The sequence below is a fragment of the Equus quagga genome, chromosome 22, assembly GCF_021613505.1.
Source record: "Equus quagga isolate Etosha38 chromosome 22, UCLA_HA_Equagga_1.0, whole genome shotgun sequence".
Taxonomy (NCBI): Eukaryota; Metazoa; Chordata; class Mammalia; order Perissodactyla; family Equidae; genus Equus; species Equus quagga.
In genome coordinates, this window is record NC_060288.1 from 8,105,098 (window position 1) to 8,130,546 (window position 25,449).

Below are 25,449 nucleotides of genomic sequence, written 5' to 3' on the forward strand. Positions count from 1 at the left end.
CCCACCTGTATTTGGCATTACTAAGCGTCCTCCCAAATGGCCAAAGACACCAGTGGTCCTCAGTTCTGTTCTTGTGGGCAGCGATGACAGATTTTGGATGTAGGGCGTTTTATTTCTGGGATGCATTGTACTAAAGCTGCGATTGTTTCCATGGGGAAAAGTCCCAGAATGATTCTTGCCATGGTACTCAGCTCTCTCAGACACTCCTAGGGAAACCATGAAGGAGCTCTGAACTTTGACTTTGATGTCCGACAGGGGGTTAAAGAGTGAGGACTCTGTCATGAGTTCCTTGTCCAGAGGGTCCTGCAGACAGATGGGCCCACTATATGTTCGGCTCACTGTTAAGTCTGGCTGCATGGAGGAATTCAGGAGCAGGGAGTTACCTGGTAAAAGAAAATTGATCTGTCACTCAGAAACTAAAAGGCATCACTGTTAGTCCTTTACATCTGCTTGTACTAACTGCACAACAACTGTGTGCTTCCCAGCTGAGTACCCACAGCGGCTCCCATAGGCTGGTCATTAGTGACCAGAGCCTTGGAATCGGGAGATTCTCTGAATGCTGCTGACCAAAATCCTTCACTTTCCAGAGTCCCTTACATGCTGTCTTTTCAAAATAAGTATTTCTAGTTCTCCATCAGGCAACTAACTCAGGTATTACTGTTTATGTGATTATTTTAACTGGCAAAGAGAAGCTTAAAGGAAAAAAAAAAGGAAGAAAGACGTTTTGCAATCCAGTTTGGAGCAAAAATAACATCTGTTCATTTTAAATGGCAAGAGATGACAGAGCATGGTGACTAGGTAGTGCTGTTTATAACCGAAGCTGCATCGGTGCCAGCACATCTCACGTGGAATTCTGGGAAGTTTCTGGAGCTAGGGGAGGAAATGACGTGTCCTCAGAGCAAAAAGTTCAGGGGACTTCATGGATCGCTCCATGCCTGAGTAGCCAATTTGCTCTAATAACACATATGTCACTCTGAGAGGGGAAGGAGGCCCCATATGGGGACAGGGAAAGACTTAGGTTCTACGTGGGGAGGATCTTAGAATGGCTTCCTTTCTGTCTCAAAACAAATGAAAAAAACAATCTTTGCAAAAACATGAGAAATTGAACTTTCTCATCTGTTGGGGCTTACCAATTTTTTCTAAGCCAAATATTAAAAAGAAATGCTGTGATATTTTCTTGTGATGAAGTAATCTCATTTATTAGTAAATAACAAAATAACCCTCAGTCCCAAACCTCCCACCCATATCAGTCCGTCAATATGACATCTCAAATTGAAACCCAAACCATATTAAACAATTTTCCTTTGGGGCCTGACAAAAATGTTTAAAGTATGATATTTTTGAAAATGTTGCATTTCTAGGCCATATTGTATTAGCCTCTATTGTTTTTCCATTTTCATAATTTGTAGCAATGCCAGCGGGAAATCTATAACCCTGCCTTTTCCTGCCTCTTGTTCGGATGCTCTAAGAATCCAAAATCAGAGGAGGAGGTTTAAAATGAGATGAAATAAGCTTGCAAATCTAAAGGCTCCTTGATGATGCCTTTTCTCATGCTTCAGGCTCTTGTGCCAAGACACAGGCACAATCATGGAGCTGGGCTTTTCAATAGAACTGCATTGAATTTTACCGGGTCCAGTCTTGCTCTTGTTTATGGTCTTCTCAGGCAAGGAGTAGGACTTAAGAACCATCTAACCTCTGAAAAGAGTTGGGAACAGGAGTTTCCACTGAGACCTGAAAAATCATATCCCTGAGTCTCATGGCTATTTTATCTCAAGCTCTCATTTTCTGAAGTTTAATTTTTGGCTACTGTTGAAAGACCCTCTTAGCTTATGTGAAGCCAAGAAGCAAAAACATTTCCCAGAGTTAGACTTAAGCCTAACTCAAACACTTAAGTAGAAAATGCCCCATTATAATAGTAGGTACATATCATAGAGTCCCCAGCTCAAGATAGTTGGCTGCCAACTTGATTCCAGTTTGATGGGGGAAAATCACCCAATTACCCAAAGTTTCTCTTTGGAAATCCTTTTGAAGTTCCTGGTCTACTCTGAGGGTCTTTCTATTTAAAAGTCTTGCTGTTCACCTTCCTGGGGCTCCAGGTATATTTACTCAAGATGGGATATCTCTACAACAGTGGAGGTGCAAGCCATATGCGCATCATTCGGAGGTGTACCATCATAATGAGTATAGGGCAGAGTAGAATTTTAATACAGGGTTTTGCTTATATCACTAGTTATGTGGGATTCTTGGTCAAAAGTTTTAAAAAAGCAAATGGTAAAATAAGTTTGGAAAGGCTACATATTCTCTTAGAGATTTGCACTACACATAAGCTCTGAGAAGCTCAAAGGTAAGGAGATGTGTTTAACCTTATGCAAGTCAGCATTCTTCAGATGTTTAGACCAGGGAACCACCCTCTCACCTGCTGCCTGGTGCTCTAAGGAACACATTAGCATCCTGTGCTAAAGTAAAAGTTGTAGAAATTTTCTAGAATGATATTTACTACATTTATTGAGTACCTTCCATAAGCCAAGGGTTTATAACCGATGTTATTGCAGGTAAATTCCTCCTCACAAGAACCTTTGAGGTAGATGTCAGTATCCCCATTTTACAGCTGTAAAAATGGACACTGAGAGAGAATAATTGATTAACTAGATCATGTACAATTTTGGACTCAAATCTTTCTGACTTCAAAGCCTCTGGATTTGTACATGAAACTCTCACGCTACTATGTTTCCTTTATTTTCAAGTGTTATGGTCTAAGACATTGATAAATTATTCTTTGGTGGAAATATATTTCTAGTTTCTTATGTAGTATCAAGATCAGTTCTTCCCTGGATTTATTACTAATTAAACATATGTACTAAGCTATATACCCAAATTGAGGGGATGTGTCCTTATCTGAGGCTGAGTGGACTTAGACTCAGAACTGAAAATTTGGTGCCCAGAAATGAGTGGCAAATGGTATAGAATTTTGTCTCTCCTGTCATCTCCCAATTTCTAGCATGCTTGGGATTCCACTCAGAACCGTCTCTACTCAATCACTGCCAAGCTGTGAAACTGCTTCTTGTCCTGTGCTACAGGTGCTACTGACATGTGCTAAACAGAAATGAAGGTGATGATGTTGATGATGAGAGTCGAGGTAGAAAACTTCATCCTCTGAAGAGAGACGGTTTCATTTTTTCTAAAATAAGAGCCATGTATGTCTCATCTCCATCTCGAATCAGTAATAGATTCAGTTCGTATAAGAGAATTAAATGACTCTCTGTTTTGAAAATGAGTATTGCTATAGTTTGACATGATAGATTTTCCTTCCCACACAACAAAAGATTGCTTTGACTTGGCAACAGCTGAGAGTCGTTTAGGCTGGGAATTTCATCTTTTCCCTGGCTTACTGACCCACCATACATCCTCTAACGTCCCTTTACTTATTTAAAATGGAAGTAACATAACTAACTCCACCTAATAAATACTGTACTAAATATGTCTGGGACGTTGTGGTATAGTAGTTGGTCCTCAGCCTTGAATAAGCGGTATTTTAGTTAAATAAATTATACGTACTTAAAGCAGGTCTGTTAAAATAGAAAGTTGGATAATCTGAGACAAAATAAGTTGTTAAGCTCACTACATATCAAAGATAGAAATGCCTCATTTTAAGTGTTGCTAATGGAAAATTCAGATTCATTTGTCCTCACAGTAGGCAAGGACTTAAGCAGACTACTCCATCAATCTTGATTTCCTGATATGTGAAGATAATATGGTAGTGGCTCCCAGTACCAAGAGCTACCTTCACACAGGGCCAAAGAACACTGGGGGCTGTGTGTGAGCGTAGTCTACAGTCCTGAGGATGAGGTGTTGGGGGGACCTACGCCGCTGACCTTGACGGACTGTTTTGAAGTTGAAGGTCTGGAAGCCACCTGTCAATGCAGAAGAGTCAATGACGTCCACGCCATAGTCACTCTGGCTCCGTCTATAAAGTGTGACGCCAATGACCAGGACTGCAACAGCCACGACTGCAGCGCCCAAGCCCGAGTACAAAGCAATGTCACTGGCACTCTCAATGCCTGAAAGACACAAGAGAAATCGTAAATGGCCAACATGGGCATAGAGCCAAAAGCACTCTAGGATACAAAATGAAATGCTATGGATTATCGGATCTACTGCTCAGAGAAAATGATATATGTAGCTAGCCACAAGTTGTACTCTATTTCACACAATAATCATGTTTCTAAAATACCTTGTATAAATCAAAGAGACTCTAGTCAAATATCGAACTGCATTAACGTATCTTACCATATAATAGAATCTTGAGGAGAATCAATTTTGCAAAGAATATAATGTTTTTCAAGTAAAAAACAGATAAATCCTTAATTTACTTGTTTTAGGGAGTCGTATTTGCCTGCAAAACATTTTTTATATTTTATTTTTATTTGAAGGAGGACATGAGATCCACATACAATGACAAAGTATGGGTGAACAGCTCTGCTTGTATATGACCTGGGGCACATGCATTCACAGAGAGGGTCTAGGATGAGAAGATAATACACGGTCTATGAGTCAAGAGAGAAAAGACCAGAGCTCACAAATATGAATTTTAGTTTTGGCACAAATCATTCAGTATAAGAGAACAGTGACCACGACAGTTTAGGGTATTTATAATCATGATGAGAGGATTTCTGTTGTGAGACATGGAGGTATTTGTCCTATGTGCTCTAATGTCCATGGTAAATGTTTTCTAGCACCATTAAATGCTGGACTTAATACTTTTTTGTGGAAGAGGACTGGTATCTAAAAGGGCACATGCTGTTTCTCCCATACCTCTCCTACTCCATCCTATTGAATGCATGGGCAAAGCAAAAATAAAAGCGTTAGTTTGAATTGAGAATGTGGGTGTCTCCCCATCCCCAAAGATATGTGGTAGCTGCTTTCCACCTTTTTGGCTAGATGTACCTTGGGTGTGCTTCATTCCTGAAGAAATTCATAATGGCTACTGCAGTTCCATATGAGATTTATCAAAGACCACATAATCCTAAAAGAGGTATAATCTTGGAAAGCGTATGGAAATGGAAGGTTGCAAGTGCTAACTACATAATTATTCTTCCTACAGATTATGTGGTAACTACACTTAATAGGTCCCAAAGTAATTATTGTGTCACCCGTATTGGGCTTACAGGATAAGATAAACCCATCATATATTTACCTTGTAATTGCACAGCACTTGTAATGCATTCACTGTACCCTAATATGGTATTTATGTTATCAAATAAGGAACTAACCACACAAGTGAAATGAATCCATTTTCAACAAAGTTAGTGGACCTTAAAATAAGGTGCTACCAAATTAAAGAGTGAACAAGGAAATCATGCAGAACCAGTTTAGTAATAGGGCAGTAAACACATAAAAATAATATGCAAGGGAGAGCATAACCACCCAAAAGAACCGCATCTGAAAGGTCAGAGGATTACCAGACACTTTTAATAATCACAGCAGCCTAGGAGTTGCTGAGAAACAGAGTGTGATTTAGACTTTAGTTTCAACTTCACGATGGTCCAAATGGGAGAGGGATGGGGATGGAGGTATCGTGATGGTCTTCTCTGACCACCCAGAACCATGTGCCTGATGATTGATGCCAATCCCAAAGTTCCAATGTCTGCCTGTGTTATATGGAGGAAAAAGGAGGGCAGCTATCATCCCACTTATGCCTCACCCTCCCTCTACTCAACTAAGTTCCTTGGAGGAAATAATTATACCTGGGGCAGAGAGAGGACACAGAACACAACAGATGCAGCAAGCCAGGGTACCAGGAGCAGAGAGAGAATTTTGGATTGAAACCAATTAGCCTTTTCCCCCACTCCCCTCCAGTTCCTTGGGCACTGATGACTGATGACACTATCATCTTAAAACGTGTATCTGGGGAGAACACACCTGCTTAGCAACTGAGCACATACAGAGAAACAGCCTGGCAGTGTACTCAATGCAGCTGCTCTGTTGCTGAGTTGGCAAAGCAGAGACAAAGACATTCTTAACTTCCCAGGTACTAAAATAGGAAGAACCAGAAGCCAAGAGGATGATCAGGGCAAAATACTTCTGGGGAAAATAGACAGCAGTGGACATGAACATCCTGAAACAAAGTGTCTTTGTTCCAGTGGATTCTCATCTTGCTCTTTATGTTTCCACTCTCGTTACCCATATAACCAGGATTCTCATTCTTCCTCCAGATACAAATCCTGGTTTTAGCAAAGGATCTTGCAAATGCCTTCAGACTGAGATATAAATGTTTGATACGGCTCAATGTGTTTCCTCTCCCAGGAATACTTGAGGAATCTATATGACTTAAGTCAAGAGAATGAAATAATGAATTATAGCATTTTTAAAAATGAGTACAGGGACTTTGGGACAGGGTGGTGAAAGACGGGAGAGAGACCTGTGTGGAGAGCACTGTGTACTTAGAAGGCTCACCCTGGCACTTGGTGAGACAGTCTGATCTAAAAGACAGAAGTCAATGGACATCTACAGAAAGACAAGCAAAGTGGACAAGAACAATCTGTCCTGGGAATTAGGACGGTCAGGATCAGATAATTTCATTAATTCAACAAACATTTGTTGATGGCCAACCATGCAATGGAGATGAGGATGCCTGGATGAATTAACACACGGTCCGTATTCTCCGCTGTTTCTGTCTAAAAGTAGTAAAATATAAGGCAGTGATGAGATCCTGGTATTTTAGGTGCAGCTACATAAGTAGACACAAGTACTCAAAGCCACAGGTGTATATCTCAAGAGATTTAATCAGACATCCTTACCCACAGCTCAAATTCTTCTAAAGTCGGTCACAGTGCTTCTTTCTTCTTTCTCTTCTGTTTTTGCTCTTCTCTTCTCTATCTGCTTTTACTTCACTTCATTCTTTTCTCTCTTTTTTTTTTTTCCTTTGCCCCACCGCTTTCTAATCTGTCCTTCCAGGAGAGAAGAGTAGTCTTCCCTAAGGGATTTCTGTGTGCTTACAAGCATAATCAATTTGCTTTTCACGTGTGTTCAGGACTGGCCCCAGAAGAATCTGAAGTTTAGCTCCTCATTTTCCACTACAATTTCATGGGCAAAGGGAGAAAGGTGGATATATGTGTGTCTGTGAGCACACGGGCACTTGGAGGGGTGCCTCTGCAGAATCAGCTCATGCATGTCTGTGCGCATGCACACAAGCACACACTCAGCTCCTGCCAGAACTTCAGATGCCACAGCCACTCCTTCTCAGAGAAGTTGCTCTAGCAACATGACCACGTGGTGCAGGCACCTCCCAGGGCCTGACAGCTTTCTCCATGTCTGATCATGTTCTCATGTTCTCCTTTGCTGCACTGTCGTACACCCCAAATTCAACTGTAATGAATTTATCTTCTAGGTAGATGCCTGCTGAGGAAAGGCCCTCTGTACCTTGTGAAAGGTCATTGTAATACAACCCCCGACTGCACTAGGCTTCTAGGCCCCTACCCATCTCTGTCTATCCATCTGCCAGGTGCCAGGTCAAGGTCTCCTCCCATAAGAAAGTGACTCTGTCCCGCCAATCTAACCAACTGCGCCAACCTATGGTCTTCTAAATTCTCATATCACTTATGGTTCCTAGAACTCATTTTGGATGGTTCATTTTATTGTTAATTATCTGAATGCCAATGAATTTTCCCTAACTGCTTTAAACTCTTCAAAAGCAATAATAGCTTTATAGTTTCCCACAGAAATTTGCAAATTATTGTGCTCAACTCTTTATTGATTGCTTGCCCAGCCTCAAACTGTGGGAAGAGAAGTATTAAAGAAATCATAGTCTGAGGTTGATTTTAGAACCCCTGCTGTGGGGACTCTCATTTCGTTTACATTTATATACATCTATGTTTATAACTGTCTGCTCACTCTCGTACAAACATGGTGCTGGTTTGTTGGCTCCAAGTGAGTTTTTTTTTGGTGAGGAACATTGGCCCTGAGCTAACAACACCTGTTGCCAATCTTCCTCATTTTGCTTGAGGAAGATTGTCCCTAAGCTAACATCTGTGCCAATCTTCCTCTATTTTGCCTGTGGGACACAGTCAAAATAGCATGGCTTGATGAGCAGTGTGTAGGTCCATGCCCAGGATTCGAACCCATGAACCAGGGCTGCTGAAGTGGAGCATGTGAACTAACTACTATGTCACTGGGCTGGCCCCCAAGAGATTTTGAACAAAAGCTTTGATACCTTGTGACTGATCAGGCTTTTCTGCTTTTTGTGGCCACAGAGGACTTTTCTCTGACTTTCTGTTTCATAAATGAAACTTTCCATGTCAATATGTTATTGATGTATTGCCTGTGTTTTCATCCCTATTTTCCTCTCTCCAAGAGTCACAAAGACCTTAGGCAAAGCTTGGAAGGACCCAACATGTGGTAGAAAAAATTGTTATGTACAATCTACAGGTTAGAGAAAACTACAGCATAAACAAACAACCTGAGGACTGAGAAATCTCTGGTATTCCAAATTAGTCAGAAACTATTGCGGAAAATGTTCATTGCTGGAAGGAGTGCGGGATCTTTGCAGAGAAAGGCAGCAAAGATGAATGGAGAGCTGGAAACTAGGACCCTGGAGAAGAAATGTTTATGGGTTCATTTGGCCTGGAGAAAAGAGAGCTGTAAAATGACTTGGCGGTGATCTTTAATGCATGAAGGAGTGTTATAGGAAGAGAATAGACCCACAGTAGGTGCCCAAAGACCCTTCATTTATGATGAAGCTAGTAACCAACACTTCACCATCTCTAAGAAGGCCTGAAAAGGAGGACATGGCCTTTTATTATAGCAGTTGGGATTCTGGTTAGATATTAAAATGACCTTTTCTACAATGAGGGTTGTTAAAAAACCGCATTGTATTTCTGAGGGAGATTGTGAGATCTCCTTTCAGAAAGTCTCTAAAAAAACAGCATGACTTTACCATAGTCTGCAGTTATTTTATTTTTTTGGTCAAAGCTGGTGAGAAGGGCTAAATGACCTTTCATAGCCCCTTTGAACCTCAGAGTTCAAGGAATAGGGATTAACAAGTTCAACGGCTTTATGAATTATACTCATACCTAGTCATTTATAGTAGACAGTGTCCCCAAAGGACTAAATAGAAGGGCTGTTTACTAAGTTTACCTTTCTCTTCACATGACTCCCATCTGAAAGACATATTGATGCCACTTACTGATGGAAATTTAACTCAATTCCTGTGTTACGAGCTTAACTATATATCACATTAGGATCTATTTTACTGGACTTGAGAGCAACACAGAATTAGTAAAGGAGCTTAGCAAATGCCTTTCAAAATATATGATATTCTGTTTTATCTCCTATTAGATATTGTAGAATGAACGTTGCTCCCAATTCAGAAAAAAAACAAAAACAAAAAACAGCTTGAATTGGTTCATATAAGAGACAGTGAATTACTAAGGAATCCACACAATAAATATTCACAAACAGGGGACTGAGAGAGGGAAATCAAATCAAAGACTAAAGAGCCAGCAGCTGTGCTGGACTCCCATAGAAGGCCAGGAAACAGCCATCCCGGGACCAGCGCTGGGCCCCGGCGCAGGCAGTGCCGTGGACACAGCGTGATGGGCCAAAATATGCAATTGCCTGCTGAAACAGGATATAACAGAAGTTATTGTTAGAGTTGTTTATACTTGCTGTCATCGAGAAGCAACATTTTTTTCTTGAACACACCATAAAATAGCTTTTAAGTGATCAGCTAGGGTCAACCACAGCGAGCAATTCCAATTATATTTGCATCACTCCGACTCTCACAACGCCTTAAGCAGTCAACAACTCGGCGTTTCCAATCACCCATCCTTAAAAACCTCATTATTGTTATGATGGTGATTGTTGTTTCATTGTTGCAATTAATAACAACAATAGCACATTCTTAAATAGCACTTCTTATATGCCAGGCACTGTTCTAGTACTTTCCCTTACTACCTCATTTTAATCCTTCCAACAACATTGTAAAAATGTCTCCATTTAGATGTGTAAACTGAGGCAAAAAAATCCCAGCTTGGCCCAAAGCCTCAGGGGTGGTAAGTAGCAGAGCTGAGGTTCAACTCCTGGCGGTCTGGCTCTAGAATCGATGACCTGGCCAATCTTTCCCTATCCAGACTTTACCTCAGTCCTTCTGATCACACTGCCTCACTACCTCTCAATGACAAGGTGATCCAGTAACTGAGCACTAAGCTTGTGCTCGGTTCTCTGAGAACTACAGATCTGACCACATTCACCCTCACAACCAAATCTGTTTGGTGTAGGAATTTTATTTCCTCTTTCACAGATGATGACGTAGGTTCAGATAAAGTAGAACCTTACTCAAGGCTTCATAATTAGAAAACGATGAAGCCAGGGTTTGGACACACATCTGTCTTTACTCCTAAGTGGCTTAACCCTTACACTGTGGCTTCCCTGCCTCTCCTCTCTGCTCTCTGTGCGCCTGCGCCCAGGTTAACTTGCCCCACTGGAGGGTCACAAACCATACTGGCTGGTATCACCAAAAAACCGATGCTATGCAAACTCTCCTGGGCCTTCCCTGCAGCTGAATAATGATTTTATTCATGTCCTATGACCAAATAACATTTTTCATCAAAACAGTTACTCTGAACTTTGTTTCCTTTCTTCCAGACTCCTCCTTCTCACCTGCCCTTCTTTCTAGTTGAAAAAACAGAGGCCATCCTGTGTGAGCTCACTCCCCTACAACTCAAAATTCCTCTGCTCCTTCATGCATTTTTCCTTTCCTTTCCTCTGTTCCCTGAAGAGCTGCTCCTCCTCTGTGTCAGGCCAGCTCTGATCCCGCCTTCTCCTGCCTCTTGGGGGACCTGGCCTCATTCATTATTCCCTTTTAGTCCTGCATCTTCAAACCTTCCCTCCACACCTCAGCCTTGCCCTCTGCCTACAAACACAGTGTAGTCTCTCTAATCATCTCTCCCCAAATTCTTACCCCAGCTTACTCTCTGATAAGCTGTTCAGAGTACAGGTGTTTTTACATCCACAGAGTTCTCAGCTCGGTTTAAAAGAACTTTAAGCATTTTTTAACATTAAACATTTCTTAATATATGTTCCATGATTTCCCTAACCAGTTAACCCCTGTCTCTGTTAAAATAAAAGAATAAATAGAGTACATGTGTAAGATGAGAAAATGTTTTAGGAAGCATGAAAAATTACACTGTGCGAAGAGGAAACTTATCCTCCGACCATCCCTTCTCCAAAGGTAAACACTCTGGATAGTATCTTTGAGAACTTTCAGGAAAAAACCAAAAATTTAAATGTCCTTCATTTGTTTTTTCTTTCTTTACCCTAAAGTCTCCAGATTACACTTCCTTTACTGTACTTCGCTTTTCTTTTCATGTACAATATCTCATAGATCTTTCCTTACCGGAACCTACAGACCTATTTTATTTCTTTTTACATCTGCCTGGCCCATCGCCAGGCTGCATGATAATTTAACTAGTCCACTATTTCTCTGTCATTTGATTGCTCCTACTGTTGCTTCCCTCTTTAAAGTCTGTCTTTTGCACAAACCATGTTCCCTCTTGAAGGCTGCTGACAGCCACTGCATCAGCAGTAATGTTCTCTGTCTTATTCTTTACCTCTGCTCTGCAGCAGTGGACAAGAATAGCCAACCCTCCTTCCAGAAAAAAAAAAAGCCTTTAAATTTGATTCTCCTGCCTCCCCCCTTCTTATTGTTTAGTAACTACACTTCATTCTCCCCATTCTATAAACGAGTTTTAGAGTTCAGGTCTCGGCCCTCTTTTCTTTCTCTCTGCTCATCTAATTGGATGATCACTCACACACAGACAGTGCTAACTATTCCCTCGATGCCGAACAGTCTCAAATCAAGATCTCCGGCCTCATCTCTCCTCTGAAGATCTCATCCTCTATTTTCTCCCAGCTCCGTGGACAAAATCACTTGCATGTTGTGCTAACATCTCAAATTTGTCACCTGATTTACAGATTCATCACCCTCATCTCTTCAAATATTTCCTTCTCTTGAATTCTCTTTGTCTTGTAATGACACCACCAGTGACCAGGCTTGAGATCACAGACTCATTCTTCATTCTGTTTCCATTGACTCTTTCCCCAAACCACTCACACACCTTGCTGATTGTATTTCAAGGGCCTCTCATGTTTCAGTTTCAATAGGAGGCACTCCAGCTGACACCTACTTTGGACAGTCTCATCTGACGTAGTATCCATGCCTCCAGTCTTTGATCAATCTGAACCATTTTACATGTGGATTATTCGTTCCAAACACAGTTCTGGTACTGCCACTCCAATACCTTTCAATGACTCTCTAGTAGGTATTGAGTCCACTCCAACAGGGACTTATCTTACAGCTCAAGACACTTTATGCTTTGCCTCATCCCATTTTTCAACTGCTTTTGCATTTTTCTCATCCATATGGACCCTACTCTCTGGCCAAACCTGATTCCTCAATTTTTTGTTCAAGTCGACCTTGTTCTTCAGCAGACTGGCTTTTTTTCTTTTGGTTCAGCTTTTTGCTCTTACAGAAAGGCTCTTCTCTCCCATATCTGTTTCAATTCTAACCATTCTTCCAAGATTGGCGATAAAGGTAATCTACTTTATAAAATATTTCTTGATAGTGCACATTCAGACACATTTTATTCCTCCTTTTAACAAAAATTACCAGACTTAGCAAATAAAAATATGACACAATTAAATTTGAACTTCAGATCAACAATGACTAATTTTAGTACAAGTCGTTCCCATGCAATATTTGGGACATGCTTATGCTAAAAATGTATTCCTTGTTTATCCGAAATTCAAATTTAAGTAGGGGTCCTCTATTTTACCTGGTAACTCTACCTTTGGATTGCAAAAGAGCTGTGTTTTTTTCCCTTTGGATAGGAAGACCAAGTTAAAATTGGGGATAAAGTCAAAGAGAACAGGATTTGAACTCTGGCCCTTGAGAAAATGACTTCACTTTATTTACTTTCCTATTCTGAGAAGTATAAACTCTCTAAACTTTGAATATACTAACAGGTGGAGAGATGGAGCCTTGTACCCTGGGTTATCCTGATGCTGTAGAACATACTGGTTCATCACTTATTCACCATGTCTGTGCTTAGTTTTGAGGTATTTCATGAACAAAATCCCATCACGTCCATTGAGGGCAGAGTCAATGACATCATTGCAAAAGGTAGTAAGAAAAGGTATACACCTATGATGGGATAAAAATTAGATAATAAAAAAATTCAAAGTGGTAATAAAATTACAAATGTTGCACATATATACGGGTTGAATTGATTCATAGTAGGAATCATTCTGAAGGACAAAGCAAGTCATGTAATTTGTGGAAAGTGCTATATTTATGTAATTGAATACAATCAGCAAGAGATGAAGAAAAATGATGGGAAAAATAGGAAAAGAATTGTGTTTTAAAGCATGGCTAGAAGATTAGCCATTGATGCCATTAGCCTAATGTTAGTTTAGAAGAGCCCAGAAGTCTGTTGAGAGTTTAAAAGTATGGCCCAAATTCACAGTCAGTTCTATGGGTTCAAGGTGTTATTCAAGTCTACACAGCCTGAAAGAAATGTTCAAAATGCCAGTGTAGACCACACATCTTCTGAGGGACTCCCTAACTCTGTGAAGATCATAAAGGATAGGGATTCCCAGACTCCACATTATTCCACTACAGATGAAGGCAGTGCATTTTGGGAAAAGATGTAGAATGGAATGTGTGTTAGTGGGGAGAAGAGCATTCCTGGTTTTCAGACTTTAAGGACACATTCGGGCCATTCTTTGATGGAAATGATTCTGGGAAACATACATTTTGGGCTTTAACCTAATACCTGGCACAGAATAGATGATTATTAAACATTGTTTCCTTACTTCCTCTTTTCTCAAATCATTTATCATCTCCTACCTTGTACTGAAGTTGTGGGAAAGAAATATTTATTTTTCCTTCACGTTTCACTGGGCCAAGACTATTTATACAGAATAATTGTAGTAAGTATGTATTACATGTAATAGCTACTACATGAATGTGTAAAAATGAATGTATAGAAGCAAAAATCTTAATTTTCAACCTAACAATAAAAGGCCCAGTGAGGAGTTAGCAGGAAGATGTAAGACTATAGCTTGATAAATATTTATTGAACATCTAATATATACTAGGCACAGTGGTAAATGTGGTATAAGGATGAATATGACTCTATACTGTCTAGCAGAAGGAAGAGATTATGTCTATCAGGAAGGGAATCCAGGCTAGTATAAGAATGATGAAATAGGGAAATAGTTTGATACTTGTCAAATTACAGGGGTAACTAACCCAGACTCGGTTGGGGCGAGTGGCGGGGTTTGGTGAAGGACTTGCAGAAGTAACACCTAAGCAGAGACCTGAAGGAAGAATAAGTTAAACAGGTTAAGTATTAGGTGGAGGGAAAGAGTTTTCAGGCAGAAGTAACAGAATGTATAAGGTACTCTATGCCCAATGGGAATAGGCTATTCAAAACTAAGATGCTTTGTTTGGCTGAAGAATATTGGGAGTAAAAGATGCAATGATTAAGCTGATTGAGAGAAGCTGATATGATTAAGAAAAGAAAGCTGAGACCAGATCTTATATGTTAAGTACTTTGGGCTGTACCTGAAAAATAATGGTGAGCTATTGAAGAGGTATAAACATGGAGGCGATGTGACCAGAATTCATGTTTTAGAAAGATCAGATAAATTGATATAGGGCAAGACTGTATACAGGGTCGCAACTGTAGAAATCCTGGTTTGGAATGAAGATGGCCTGAACTTTTTAAACTTTTCTTCTGGGATACCATTTTCTTTTCATCCGGTTTTTCTCTTACTATACTGGCTATTACTTTTCTGTCTCCTCTGCGGTGATTTCTGACCTTCTTTACATCTAAATGTTGATGTCCTTCAGCGTTTGGTCTTCAGATCTCTTCCCTTTTCTATTCACACTCATTATCTGGTGATCTCATTCAACCTAAAGGCTTTAAATATCATCTGGACACTGACAAGCCCCAGATTTATGTCACCAGCCAGGACACTCCTCTGTCCTCCAGACTCGTATTTTCAATTGCCTACTCAACTTCTCCATTTAGATGTTTAATGGGTATCTCAAACTTAGCATTTGTAACACCGAATGCTTTATTTGCCCTCCAGATTTGCTAGACCAAATTTTCCCCAAATCAGTAATGGCAACTCCATCCTTCTAGCTGCGTAGCCAAAATTTTGGAATCACCCAGAATACTTTTGTTTCTCTCACACTATACGTTCAACCCATCAGCAAATCTTTTTGACTCTGCCTTCAAAAGATATCCAGAATACAACTTGTTTTTACAATTTCCGATGTTATCTCTCTGGCTCAAGCCACAGCCATCTTGAACTTAGGTATTGTAATAGCCTAGATTAATGTAATAGATTATTGTTACAAAAGATCATCGTAACAGGGCTCCTTGCTTCTGCTCTGGTTCCCTATATGTTTAAACTCAACACAGCAGGCAGAGTTTATCCTTGAAAATATTAGTTCATGTCACTATGAATAAAAACCTTCAATGGCTTCCCATCTTGCTTGCAGCAAAGTTCAAAGTCATTACAATGGCCTATAACACACTTGGCAGTTCCCCTCTTGTCCCACATCTCTGATCTTAGCTACTCCCTTTGCCACGCTGCTCCAGATACCCTGGCCTCCTTACTGCTCCTGATACCCCAAGGAAGCTCCCACCTCACAGCCTTTGCATCCTGCTGTTCCCTTTGCTGGCATGCTCGCCCCCCAGATATCCAGAATGTTTGTTTCCTTGCTTTTCTTCAAGTCTCTTGTGAAACGTAACTTTATCACAGAGACCTCTGAACACCTACAAAAATGCAGCACTCCCTCCAACCCTGCCCGAGCCCCTTACCCAGCTTCATTTCACTTCACAACACTTACTACTATCTCCATGGCACTGAGCACTACATATTTTCTGGTCTGTTTCCATTTCCCCTCACTTAGACTGTGAGCTTTGTGGAAGCAGAAACTGTTTCTGTTTTGCTCAGTGTTGATTTTCCACCACCTAGAACATTTCCTAGCACATGGTGAGCACTCAATAAATAACCATTGAATGAATAAAGGGAAGACAGGAATAGAGTGAAAATGGAGAGAGGCTGATGAACTTGAGATCTATTTAGGTGGTAAAAAAGTCAGATTGCAATGATTTATTGGGTATTAAGCAGAAGGGGGAGGAAGAAGGGAGAGAGTCCTAGGCAGCTCTCCAATTTTCAGACCTAGACAATTAAGTTGATGGTATAGTATTCACTGAACTAGAGAAGATGGGACAGAACTGTATTGAGAACAGGGACAGACAAGGATAAATTCAATTTTGAAAAAATTGAGATTAAGGTTTTCGGGAGATTTTCAACTGGAGATGTCCTGATGGTAGCTTACTCTAAAACTATTGGATTTGTGCTTAGCATGCATCTCTATTAGGTATGAAATGACTATGTGGAAAGGAGAAGAAGAGAGACTGTGTGGTTCTGAGTTATTTTCTAGGGGAAGGATAAGTTCTTTTCATCCCTAAGGTGAACCTGCTCAATTAGCCACTTCTTAGGAGCTCACAGCTTTTCAGAAAGCCACATTCCACAAGAAGTCTCATTGTCTGAACACAACCATTTCTCAGTCTGACTCTGGGGGTGCGTGTTTGCCATTAAGAATCTACTATATTTTACTGCACCTCCTGACATTGTTACACAACATTTATTGAAAGCACATTTGATGGTAATGAAGTTTCTATTAACTATGATTAAATCTCATAAAGCACCTGAAGATAATTTAAGATGTGCAGAAGCAGAAAATGAAACATTCGGTTTAGTACATTAGGAAACGTAATTGATTAAATTATCTCATTTACAATAAGTGCTTTCATGAGCTATGCCGTGCACATATTTTCCCCAGTTTGTCATTATGATTTGCCAACAGATACCTTAAGACTTCACTTTCTTTTTACACCTCCCTGCAACCCAAAGCTGGCTTCTCGGCCCGCCTGCTCACAGAGGACTGCGTGCAAGGCTCTGAGTGATGTTTTCTATCCACCAGGCCTTGCGGAGGATCATGTGTATAGCTATATATAGGAGCAGGTTGTTTCTCAATTATCTTCATAATTGACTTTGATTTTGCATCAGTAATGATTCATGTCGTCTTAAACTAAGCCCCTCTTTCACTGAACAACCACAGCCTGAATTTGTATAATGCACTCCTAACCATGCAACTTACAGAACCCCGATTAGATTCCTCGGGGAGACTTTAGCAATCACATTGATTCTGTGAAGAGTTTATTTTTAGGAAATCACAAATTAAAACAGTTTAAGCAATTCCATTGCAGTATCCAGCAATTAAGCATGGTGTTCAGGAGCGAGATCCCCAAGCAAAAACTAATTCAGAAATCCCTGAGGACTAGAAATAGCTACTGTGGGGTTTATGGCTGGAAGTACTGATGTAACCAAATTAGAATGATACAGGACTCACAAACTAAGCATGAAATTAATTTTTAAAAAGCACATGTGCATTTCTAAGTAACTCTCTCATTGGCCACTACACGGATAGCCATGCTCTTGCTGGCGTTACACACGAGAACCAGTGGATGGCATGGGCTCTATGACCAGGAGGCAGTTGAAAGTACACTTACTCCAGCTGTCCTCCTGAGGTCTTGACCCAGGCACAAGGCAAATATTCAATGAGCTGTTTTTTACTCTCTCCCTCAACATGCACATGCATATACACACACACAGCCAGGTTTCCCCACCTTCCATCTTCCTGTGAGTTCAAAATGAAGTATGAAAGATATCAGAGGACCACTACCTAAGAACCAGTAATGACTGTAAGGACAGCAGATAGGGAAGAGAAGTTAAGAAAGTTTGTTGCTCTGCAAAGTTCTCAGACTCTGCCTGTGATGGCATCTTTATATGAAAACCTGCCTGAAGCAGCATAATGAAGTATGAACATAACAGCCTTACTAGATCTTTCTCTCATGTCTCCTGATCCCCAGGTACTAGGTCCGAAGGTACCTATTTCTGTCTATCATCATAGGGTCTTAATTCTTTCAAAGACGTTAGCTAATAAGAGCTATTAACCCTCCCAAGCTACTTGAATTTTAAACACCAGGATTTAAAAGATCAGAAGCCATTCATCTTATCCCACTGTAGGAGATACTGACCAGGGACATCTTCCACAAGCTTTACAAACCAAACCAGCCAGGCAGTTGTCTAACTCTCCTTTTGCCAAGAGCGGTATTGCTGACACCTTTCCATCTTGAGGTTTCCCTAGGTTTCTTTACATATTTCTGAATGCTTGAGAACCATTTGGGGGACTTATTAACATGGAGATGCTCTGGAGCCACCCTCCCTCCCACCCCTGCAGCAGAATTTCTAGCTCATTTGGTCTATTCTGAGGTGGGGCATATTAAACACGCTCCCACCACACCCCAAGATTCTGATGCACGTGGTCGCTGATTCACCTTTTGAGAAACATTTTTCTAAGACAGTGGTCCTCAAACCAAGCTGCACATTGGAATCACCTGATGATCTTTAAAATTAGGAATTCCTGGATTCTAAGCCACGCCAATTCAGATTCTATTGGTCTGGGGGTACAGCCTGGGAATTGGGATTTTAAAACAAAATCCACCTCCAGGTGGCTCTAAAGTCCAGGCAAGGCTGAAAACTACTGGGTCAAAGGCTGAGCTGCCAACAATTCAAGCTGTGTTGCTTTTCCCAAATCCACTGTATGCATAAGATGGAGATAATGCAAAGGTCTCTGCAGGAAGCAAGGCTATGTACAGAGAGCTCAAGCCAGCACCGACACCCAAATTTTTAGTTCCTGATGGTTTCACTGTGGAATACCGGTTCCTAAATTCTCCAGTTGCCGTGAATTTCATGGTTTGCCTCTCAGCCACCCCCTCCTCCGAGGTGGAGAAGCTTGGTGTCAGCCTGTTTCCCAAGGCTGCTCTCATGAAAGCGTGTACTGACAAATATTTATTAATTTTAATGCTATAAATCTCCTCAGAAATAAGAATCCTAGATGACATTTGCAGAGAAATGGACTTACAGGCAGGCGGAATCAAGAGGAGAGATTTACTTTTATTCTGAGGGAGGGGAGGGGCGTGCATATTTCTTTTCGATTTCAACCTCTGATATGTGACTCCAAACCCAGTGAGGAGAAGCCCTGAAATCCCTGGATCTTTCTTACAAACTTCAATTCCATTTGGCTCCTAAACAAATACAACAGTAAGGCAACAAATATGAGAAAAATTATATTCACAAGAGGAAAAATAACTTACTTTGGGGTTTTATTTCATGAAGAGGTTTTTTATCTAAAAGAAAGAAAGAGAAAAAGAAAGTTGCATTTAATAAATTTACACGGAGCAGATATATTTCCTATAGCACTTTATGTCTACTTCTAACCATGAAATGTCTTTTCTGTTTTTGCAGACAGTATGGATTATGTTGTCTGTATTTTTCCTTCTTATCCTAATTTTTTTCTCTTTTGCGATGTTTTTTTGAGGATGGGTTGCTTCATTCTTTTTATGTTCCCTCAGGCTTACTAGAGTTTCTCTCTGTTGCATTTGCTAGATTCTTATCAGCACGAACAGAGCAGTGAGCTTGCAGCCTATCCCTTTTTTATATACAGCTGGAAGACTGCTCAGGTAAGGGATGTTATTTCACTATATATGATGATAGAAAAATGAACCAGTGAATAAATATTTAAAGGGCTTCCGCATTGGTTTGCAGTTATAGCCGGGATAAAAAGTTCCAAAGTATGCCATTTATCCATTCTTGTTCCATAACAATACTGTGAGCATACTGAAGGTTTGTTCTTAAGAAATCATACTTTTGGGTATCATGTCTCTTATCTGTTAAAATGGGTACGATCTCTCTTAATGGAAAGGTGTCATTCTGTAATCATGGTATTGAGCAGTGCAGTGGTCAGATGAGATGGCTAAAGAGAAAAGACATTCAGCCTCTTCCTTAAGCAGGGCCATAGGAGCCAGAGCTCAGATTGAGACATTTTTGTTAATTCTCCCGTTGCCCTCCATCCATCCTCTCCTGTCTGGTCTCCCATCACCAAGTAATCTTACAAGTCACTTTGAGACATGGCGCCTGCGGCTTACTATGTCTTATACCACCGTCCCTCCGATCCCCATTCCCCCAGCCCGGGCCTTGTCCCAGCCCACACAACTCCACCACCATGCAGAAATCTGGGACGACTACGCTTTAGACACCATGTCAAGATTCCAGAAGGTTTGCATGGTGTATTATCCCTCTTATAAGTCCCTTCATAAGACTTAGACGGAACACTGTCAGCCTGCAAGCCCTGAGGCTGTTGCTAATCATTCACAGAGTCACACTATGGTAGGGGGACCTTGAAAGGTCACCTAGTACAGTCCCCTTCCTCCATTTGCCTGAAGGCGAGCCAAGCTGGGTGAGACACTGTCATTTTGGATTATGATTTTAACTGAATCAAATCTAGCAGAGGACACATTTGAGAACTTCATAAATATTATCTGACTGACTGCACCGTGACCCCTCCCAGGCAGACAGACACGGCTGTATTCCGAATCCTTCACGGAATATCACTCACCCCAACCCGCTCCTGCACTTAAGACCAATTTTGACAGAAAGCCCTGAGAGTGTACTTTGAATTCAGCCCTTGTGTGTTTTGCTATCTGATTTGTTATGGAAGTAGCTTTTCAAAGTTGTGTGCAAATCAGTCTTGCCAATGGGCCACCTTTTCTTTTCTTTTCTTTTTTTTCTTTTTTTATACGATGGAAAAGTTAAGTGGGAAAGGGTAATTTCTGGCAAATCCTTCTTTAAAATGAAAAAATCCTCCTAAAAATAAGTTGTTCAAGTTGATATGATCATATTCCGATTTTTACACAGACAACGCTGCGTCACCCTTACTGCACAGATTCACTGCCACTAGTTTTCCTCAGAGCAGGTGGCACCTCCCAAGTCCAGATGCTAATGCACTCAAGAATTAGAATAAAACGACTTTGGGGGTTTTAACCTAACTTCAGGTGTTGCTTATTGCATGCTATCTGAGAGCATTTGGCAGGGGCACAGCGAGGCTGGCAGGCTAAGGCTAAGACATCTGAAAGTGATGCATTGCTAGAATGACACAAAGAGACGTGCAGAACATCTGTTTAGAACTCTGGCTGAGCTTAACAGTATTTTCTTCCTTCTAAACCACAGGAATGGAGACTATGCCCGGTAGCAAAATGAAACTCTATTAAAAACAGGTGAGATATATAACCATTCCCCAGGAAGATAAATTGAATACAGACAGGCTGTGAAAAAATTGGGGTGGTAGAGTTCTCCCAGTTACAGTGAGAAAGGCAGAAAGAGTGAATGGGGCTGAACAGGGCTGAGGTCCTGAGACAGAGATCTGGGTCACAGGGCACTCAGGGCAGAGGAGTGGGGTGTTCCCCACTCTGACACAGCTCTGGTGTCATCGTCATTGGCAGTGTGGTGTTGTGGGAGCAGTGCAGACTCTCAGGGCCAGAACTGGATTTAAATCTTGAACTGTCTTCATTCTATCTGTCACCTCAGTGCTCTCCACAGTAAAATGGGAATAATAATGTCCTTGAAACTTGGTACTTGGATTATACATGATAAATATAAAGCCAATAGCAAAGGGCTAGCACGTGTTCAGCATCAGTAAATGGTAGCTAATAAATGAAATTATAATTTCAACATACTATGAATAGGATCATCATCATTTGTTCAGAGTAAAAAAATGACTGTGCTACTGCTTGGAGACATGTCACACCTCCAAATCAGAAAGTCTAGTGAATTTCAGGCGTGCTTTAAGGGCAAAAATTAAGAATCTTGTGTCTAGTCCTGGCCTCCGCTTTCTGAGACTGATGGCAAGTTAAAACTTCACTTTCCTGATATGTAGAAAGACGAGCAGGAACCAGAAGACCCCTGTGGGCTCCCTAGCTTTCACCCACTATAAATCTGCAGAAGAACACCCAAAGACATTCCAGAGAAATCCATGTGAAATGATTTCCTAAAGCAGAGTAAAATTTATTCAAAGGGCTGCTGCTCTACCAAAGAATTTTTTACGCTAAGGTCCAGCATGTTTCGTGCGTCAGCGTGCATCCTTAAACAGAAAAGGCTGGAAGCTTCTGGTGTCCAAGAGAGCTTTAATCTCCCGGCACCAGCAGCAAAATTGAGTTCTGCTGTATTTTGTTAAATACCAGAATCTTGACAGCAAGCTGCTGTCATAGAGCATTTTCCCAGCCTGAAATGTCCGATCAGAGATTATTCTCCCATGAGCTCGAGAGAAGACTACCCACTGACCTCACTATCTTTTGCAAGAACTGCCCGTTCCATACTCCAAGTTTTTTTCTTCTGTCTGCATAGGCATTTTCTTACAAGGCTCAGGAACATGCATGCACTTGGTCTTGGTCAATGAAATCCTCCACTTGAATGCTACCTTTCTCCAAGGCCGTATTCGATGACCTCTTAGTAAATCAATCCATCAAGGCCATGGTTCTTAATGTTGGCTGCACATTAGAATCATCTGGGGAGCTTTTTAAAAAATACTCATGCCTGAGCACCACTCCAAGAGCTCCTTATTAACTGGGGTTTGTGTTTTTGTAATTACTGAGGGCACCACCACTTCCTAGCAACAAATCTGGGGCTCTGTGTTCTCGACTTCAGTTACTCTCTGCCTCCTGAAAAGGCTGTGGGGTGGCTATAGTACACAGATGGACTCAGAAGGCTCTTTCTGTATCCTGCAGGCGGAGAAATGTGATTTTGATCCAGTGGCAGCTGAGCTGGAGTTTGGGAAAATCATAACAGTTTTCCCAGGGTCTAACATACATGGAGAGGTACATTCTGGGTAAATGGAAATTGATAAGACATTATAACTCAGTCTTATAATTTGTGTATTTACGAGTTAAACATGTAAAAGTGTTTTTTATTTTGTTTTTAATAGTATCTTAAATTGTCATGTTTTCCTAAAAAAATCATTTTTCTATTTACGTAGTTTATTACACAGTTGCTGTGTCCAAAATAAAAAAAATATTCACAAGTGCAAAAGAAAAAAAAACATAATTTCTACCACCAAGAGGTTATCATTAATGTTAAGTTACATATACAAATATCAGCTTTTTCCCTTATGATTTGATACATATATAAGATAATGTGCATGAGTATATGCTTATACATATATAGCTGCAGGAAACTACATGAAATGGACAGTAATTGACCTTTTTTAGCTAAAAAATATAAAATTGTCTTTTATATATTGTTCTGCAATCTGCTTTTGTCTTTTAATACTGTAATGCAACTATTGCTTTGTGTCTGGGGCATGTGTGTGTGTGTGTGTCTGTAGAAGTATATATATTTAAATATGAGAGAAAGAGAGAGAGAGAAGGAGAGAGACAGCCATCCTGCCTTTTTATTTTTGGTGGTGATTCATTTCTTTTCTACCTTTCTTTAGTTTCTTGCTTCCTTTGTTACATGGATGCTTCCAAAGCATTTCCATGGTGTCCATTGTTCTTAAGAGCTATTTACAGCTGCACACCTAGTTCCCCCCACCCATCCACATCCAGCCTTATCCTTTCTCTGCCAGGGAATAAATGTGTCCAGCTGCATGTAGCCCACATCCTGGGGATCTAAAAGAGCAGGCCTGAGGAGAGGTGGCACGTGTGGACAGATGGGTTCAATCTCCCACCCATAGAGGGGTACGGGGTGCTCCTCAAAATCTATGAGTTGGAATTATTTCAAATTGGCTCCTATGCGCTTTGAATACTACACAGATATGTTTGATACGAGTCTATGTTGTTTTTTTAGATTCAGGCATACAGCCATTCACTGTGGACTAATATCCACCAGGACAGTAAGCTGGGACAGCAACTCTCCAACTAGGCAGCAACTCACAAATGTCATTATAGTTAATGACTGTCATTCTTTTATTTCACTAAACCAGTCATGTCCCATGTTTTCATCACCAAAGACCATTTTTACTATTTCCTTCTTCATTCATCATATGCTTTGAAATCTTTTTCGCCCCCTAAAGAAAGATACATGTTGATTGTCTTATTTTAATTTACGCACCAGAGTCTTTGTAATCTTAAATTATTTAGGAGCTGGCTCTGAAATCTATGGAATAGTCAGTCTTTTCTGTCCATTCTCTGGCTATTTCCTTGTTCACTGGAATTATTCCCTAGCATCAACAAGCAGGAATCTACCACGATTCCACATTGCCTCCAAGTCATGGGCCAACTGCTCTGCCTACCTTTACAGTCTTGTACTAACTTGTCCCTCCATACAAAATTTGACTCAGTTTCCACAGCACCTCAGCACAAACCCATGGTCTAGTCCAATCAATCCATTAACTCTCCAGACTCACTCAGTGCTTTTGCCCATGCTGCTCCCTTTCCTTGGTGTGCCCTTCTCCCTCCAAACGTCCCATATAAAAATGTCCTGTCTCCAAGGCAGAGATCAGTTTCTGATTCCTTCATGAACTCTTTGGTGCTTGCTCTGTTTGCGGGGATCTCTTCCTTCTCTGGACAGCTTATCTTAGTTGTAGTCACTGAAATACACTGTGGACATTTTTTCAAAAACGCTCATTTGATTTATTTTATACTTTTGTCATCATTGTTCGTTATGGGTCTGGAAATGGAAATCATATTTAAATGATTAGCTTACAAATAATTGGTACTGCAACCAATCACAGCAAGAAAAATAGTGGGGAAGATGAAATTAAAAGCTATTTTCTTTATTATTTACCGAGTGGCAGAAAAGACATTGAAGTTATTGATTACCAATGTGTTTCATTTATTCATGCTTTCTGGCTTCCCCCATCACTAGAAATAATCAAGAACCAGTGTTACACCCTCTGAATGCTACCCAAGGCTGCAGGAAATCCCAGGACCTAGCAAGTCTACCTTGTATTAGCTCTGGCAGATAATTAGATAAACACGAGGCCTGCTTTGCATTGGCAACACCCCTGCGAGTGTAAGTCAGGCACACATATGACAAGTGGGGATTCTATTCTCCTCTCCTCTGGGAGCTGAAAGTTCACTTAGGCAGTCGAACATGCAGAAACACAATCACCAGCTCTTGTATACACTCTAAAATTCTTCCAATGATCAAAAACGCAGAAAAGTGGAAAGAGCATAAAACATAGCCCATCTCTAGTTTTCACCCGTTTTAGTTTGAATTTTCTCATTGCATTTTTCTTTCTGGTTCATTTTTTAAAGGTCCTGCTCAGAAACCACTCTTCAGAGATCACATTTACTGCTCGTATTACGGGGTTCGTTCAATCTTCCTTCCTCATGCTCCTCCCCCACCCCCAAGGCTTCCCAGTCTGTACAGACTATCACAAGATCTATTGCCCTCTTTAAAATGCACTCTGAGCACATCCCTGGAGGGCAAATGCAGAAAATAAGATTCCTCCCCGGGTTTTCCAGTTGGTAT

General features: G+C 40.7%; 1 protein-coding gene across 1 annotated transcript in view; it reads right to left on the reverse strand.

Annotated features, from left to right (window-relative positions):
• Positions 1-25,449, reverse strand: part of UNC5D (unc-5 netrin receptor D) — a 488,465-nt gene that overhangs the window by 63,001 nt on the left and 400,015 nt on the right. The window contains exons 8-11 of the mRNA XM_046648689.1: positions 19,299-19,331; positions 4,813-4,827; positions 3,873-4,058; positions 6-383 (exon numbers count right to left, since the gene is read on the reverse strand). Of these exons, the coding sequence (XP_046504645.1) occupies positions 6-383; positions 3,873-4,058; positions 4,813-4,827; positions 19,299-19,331 (612 nt within the window). The remainder of the gene's footprint in view (positions 1-5; positions 384-3,872; positions 4,059-4,812; positions 4,828-19,298; positions 19,332-25,449) is intronic.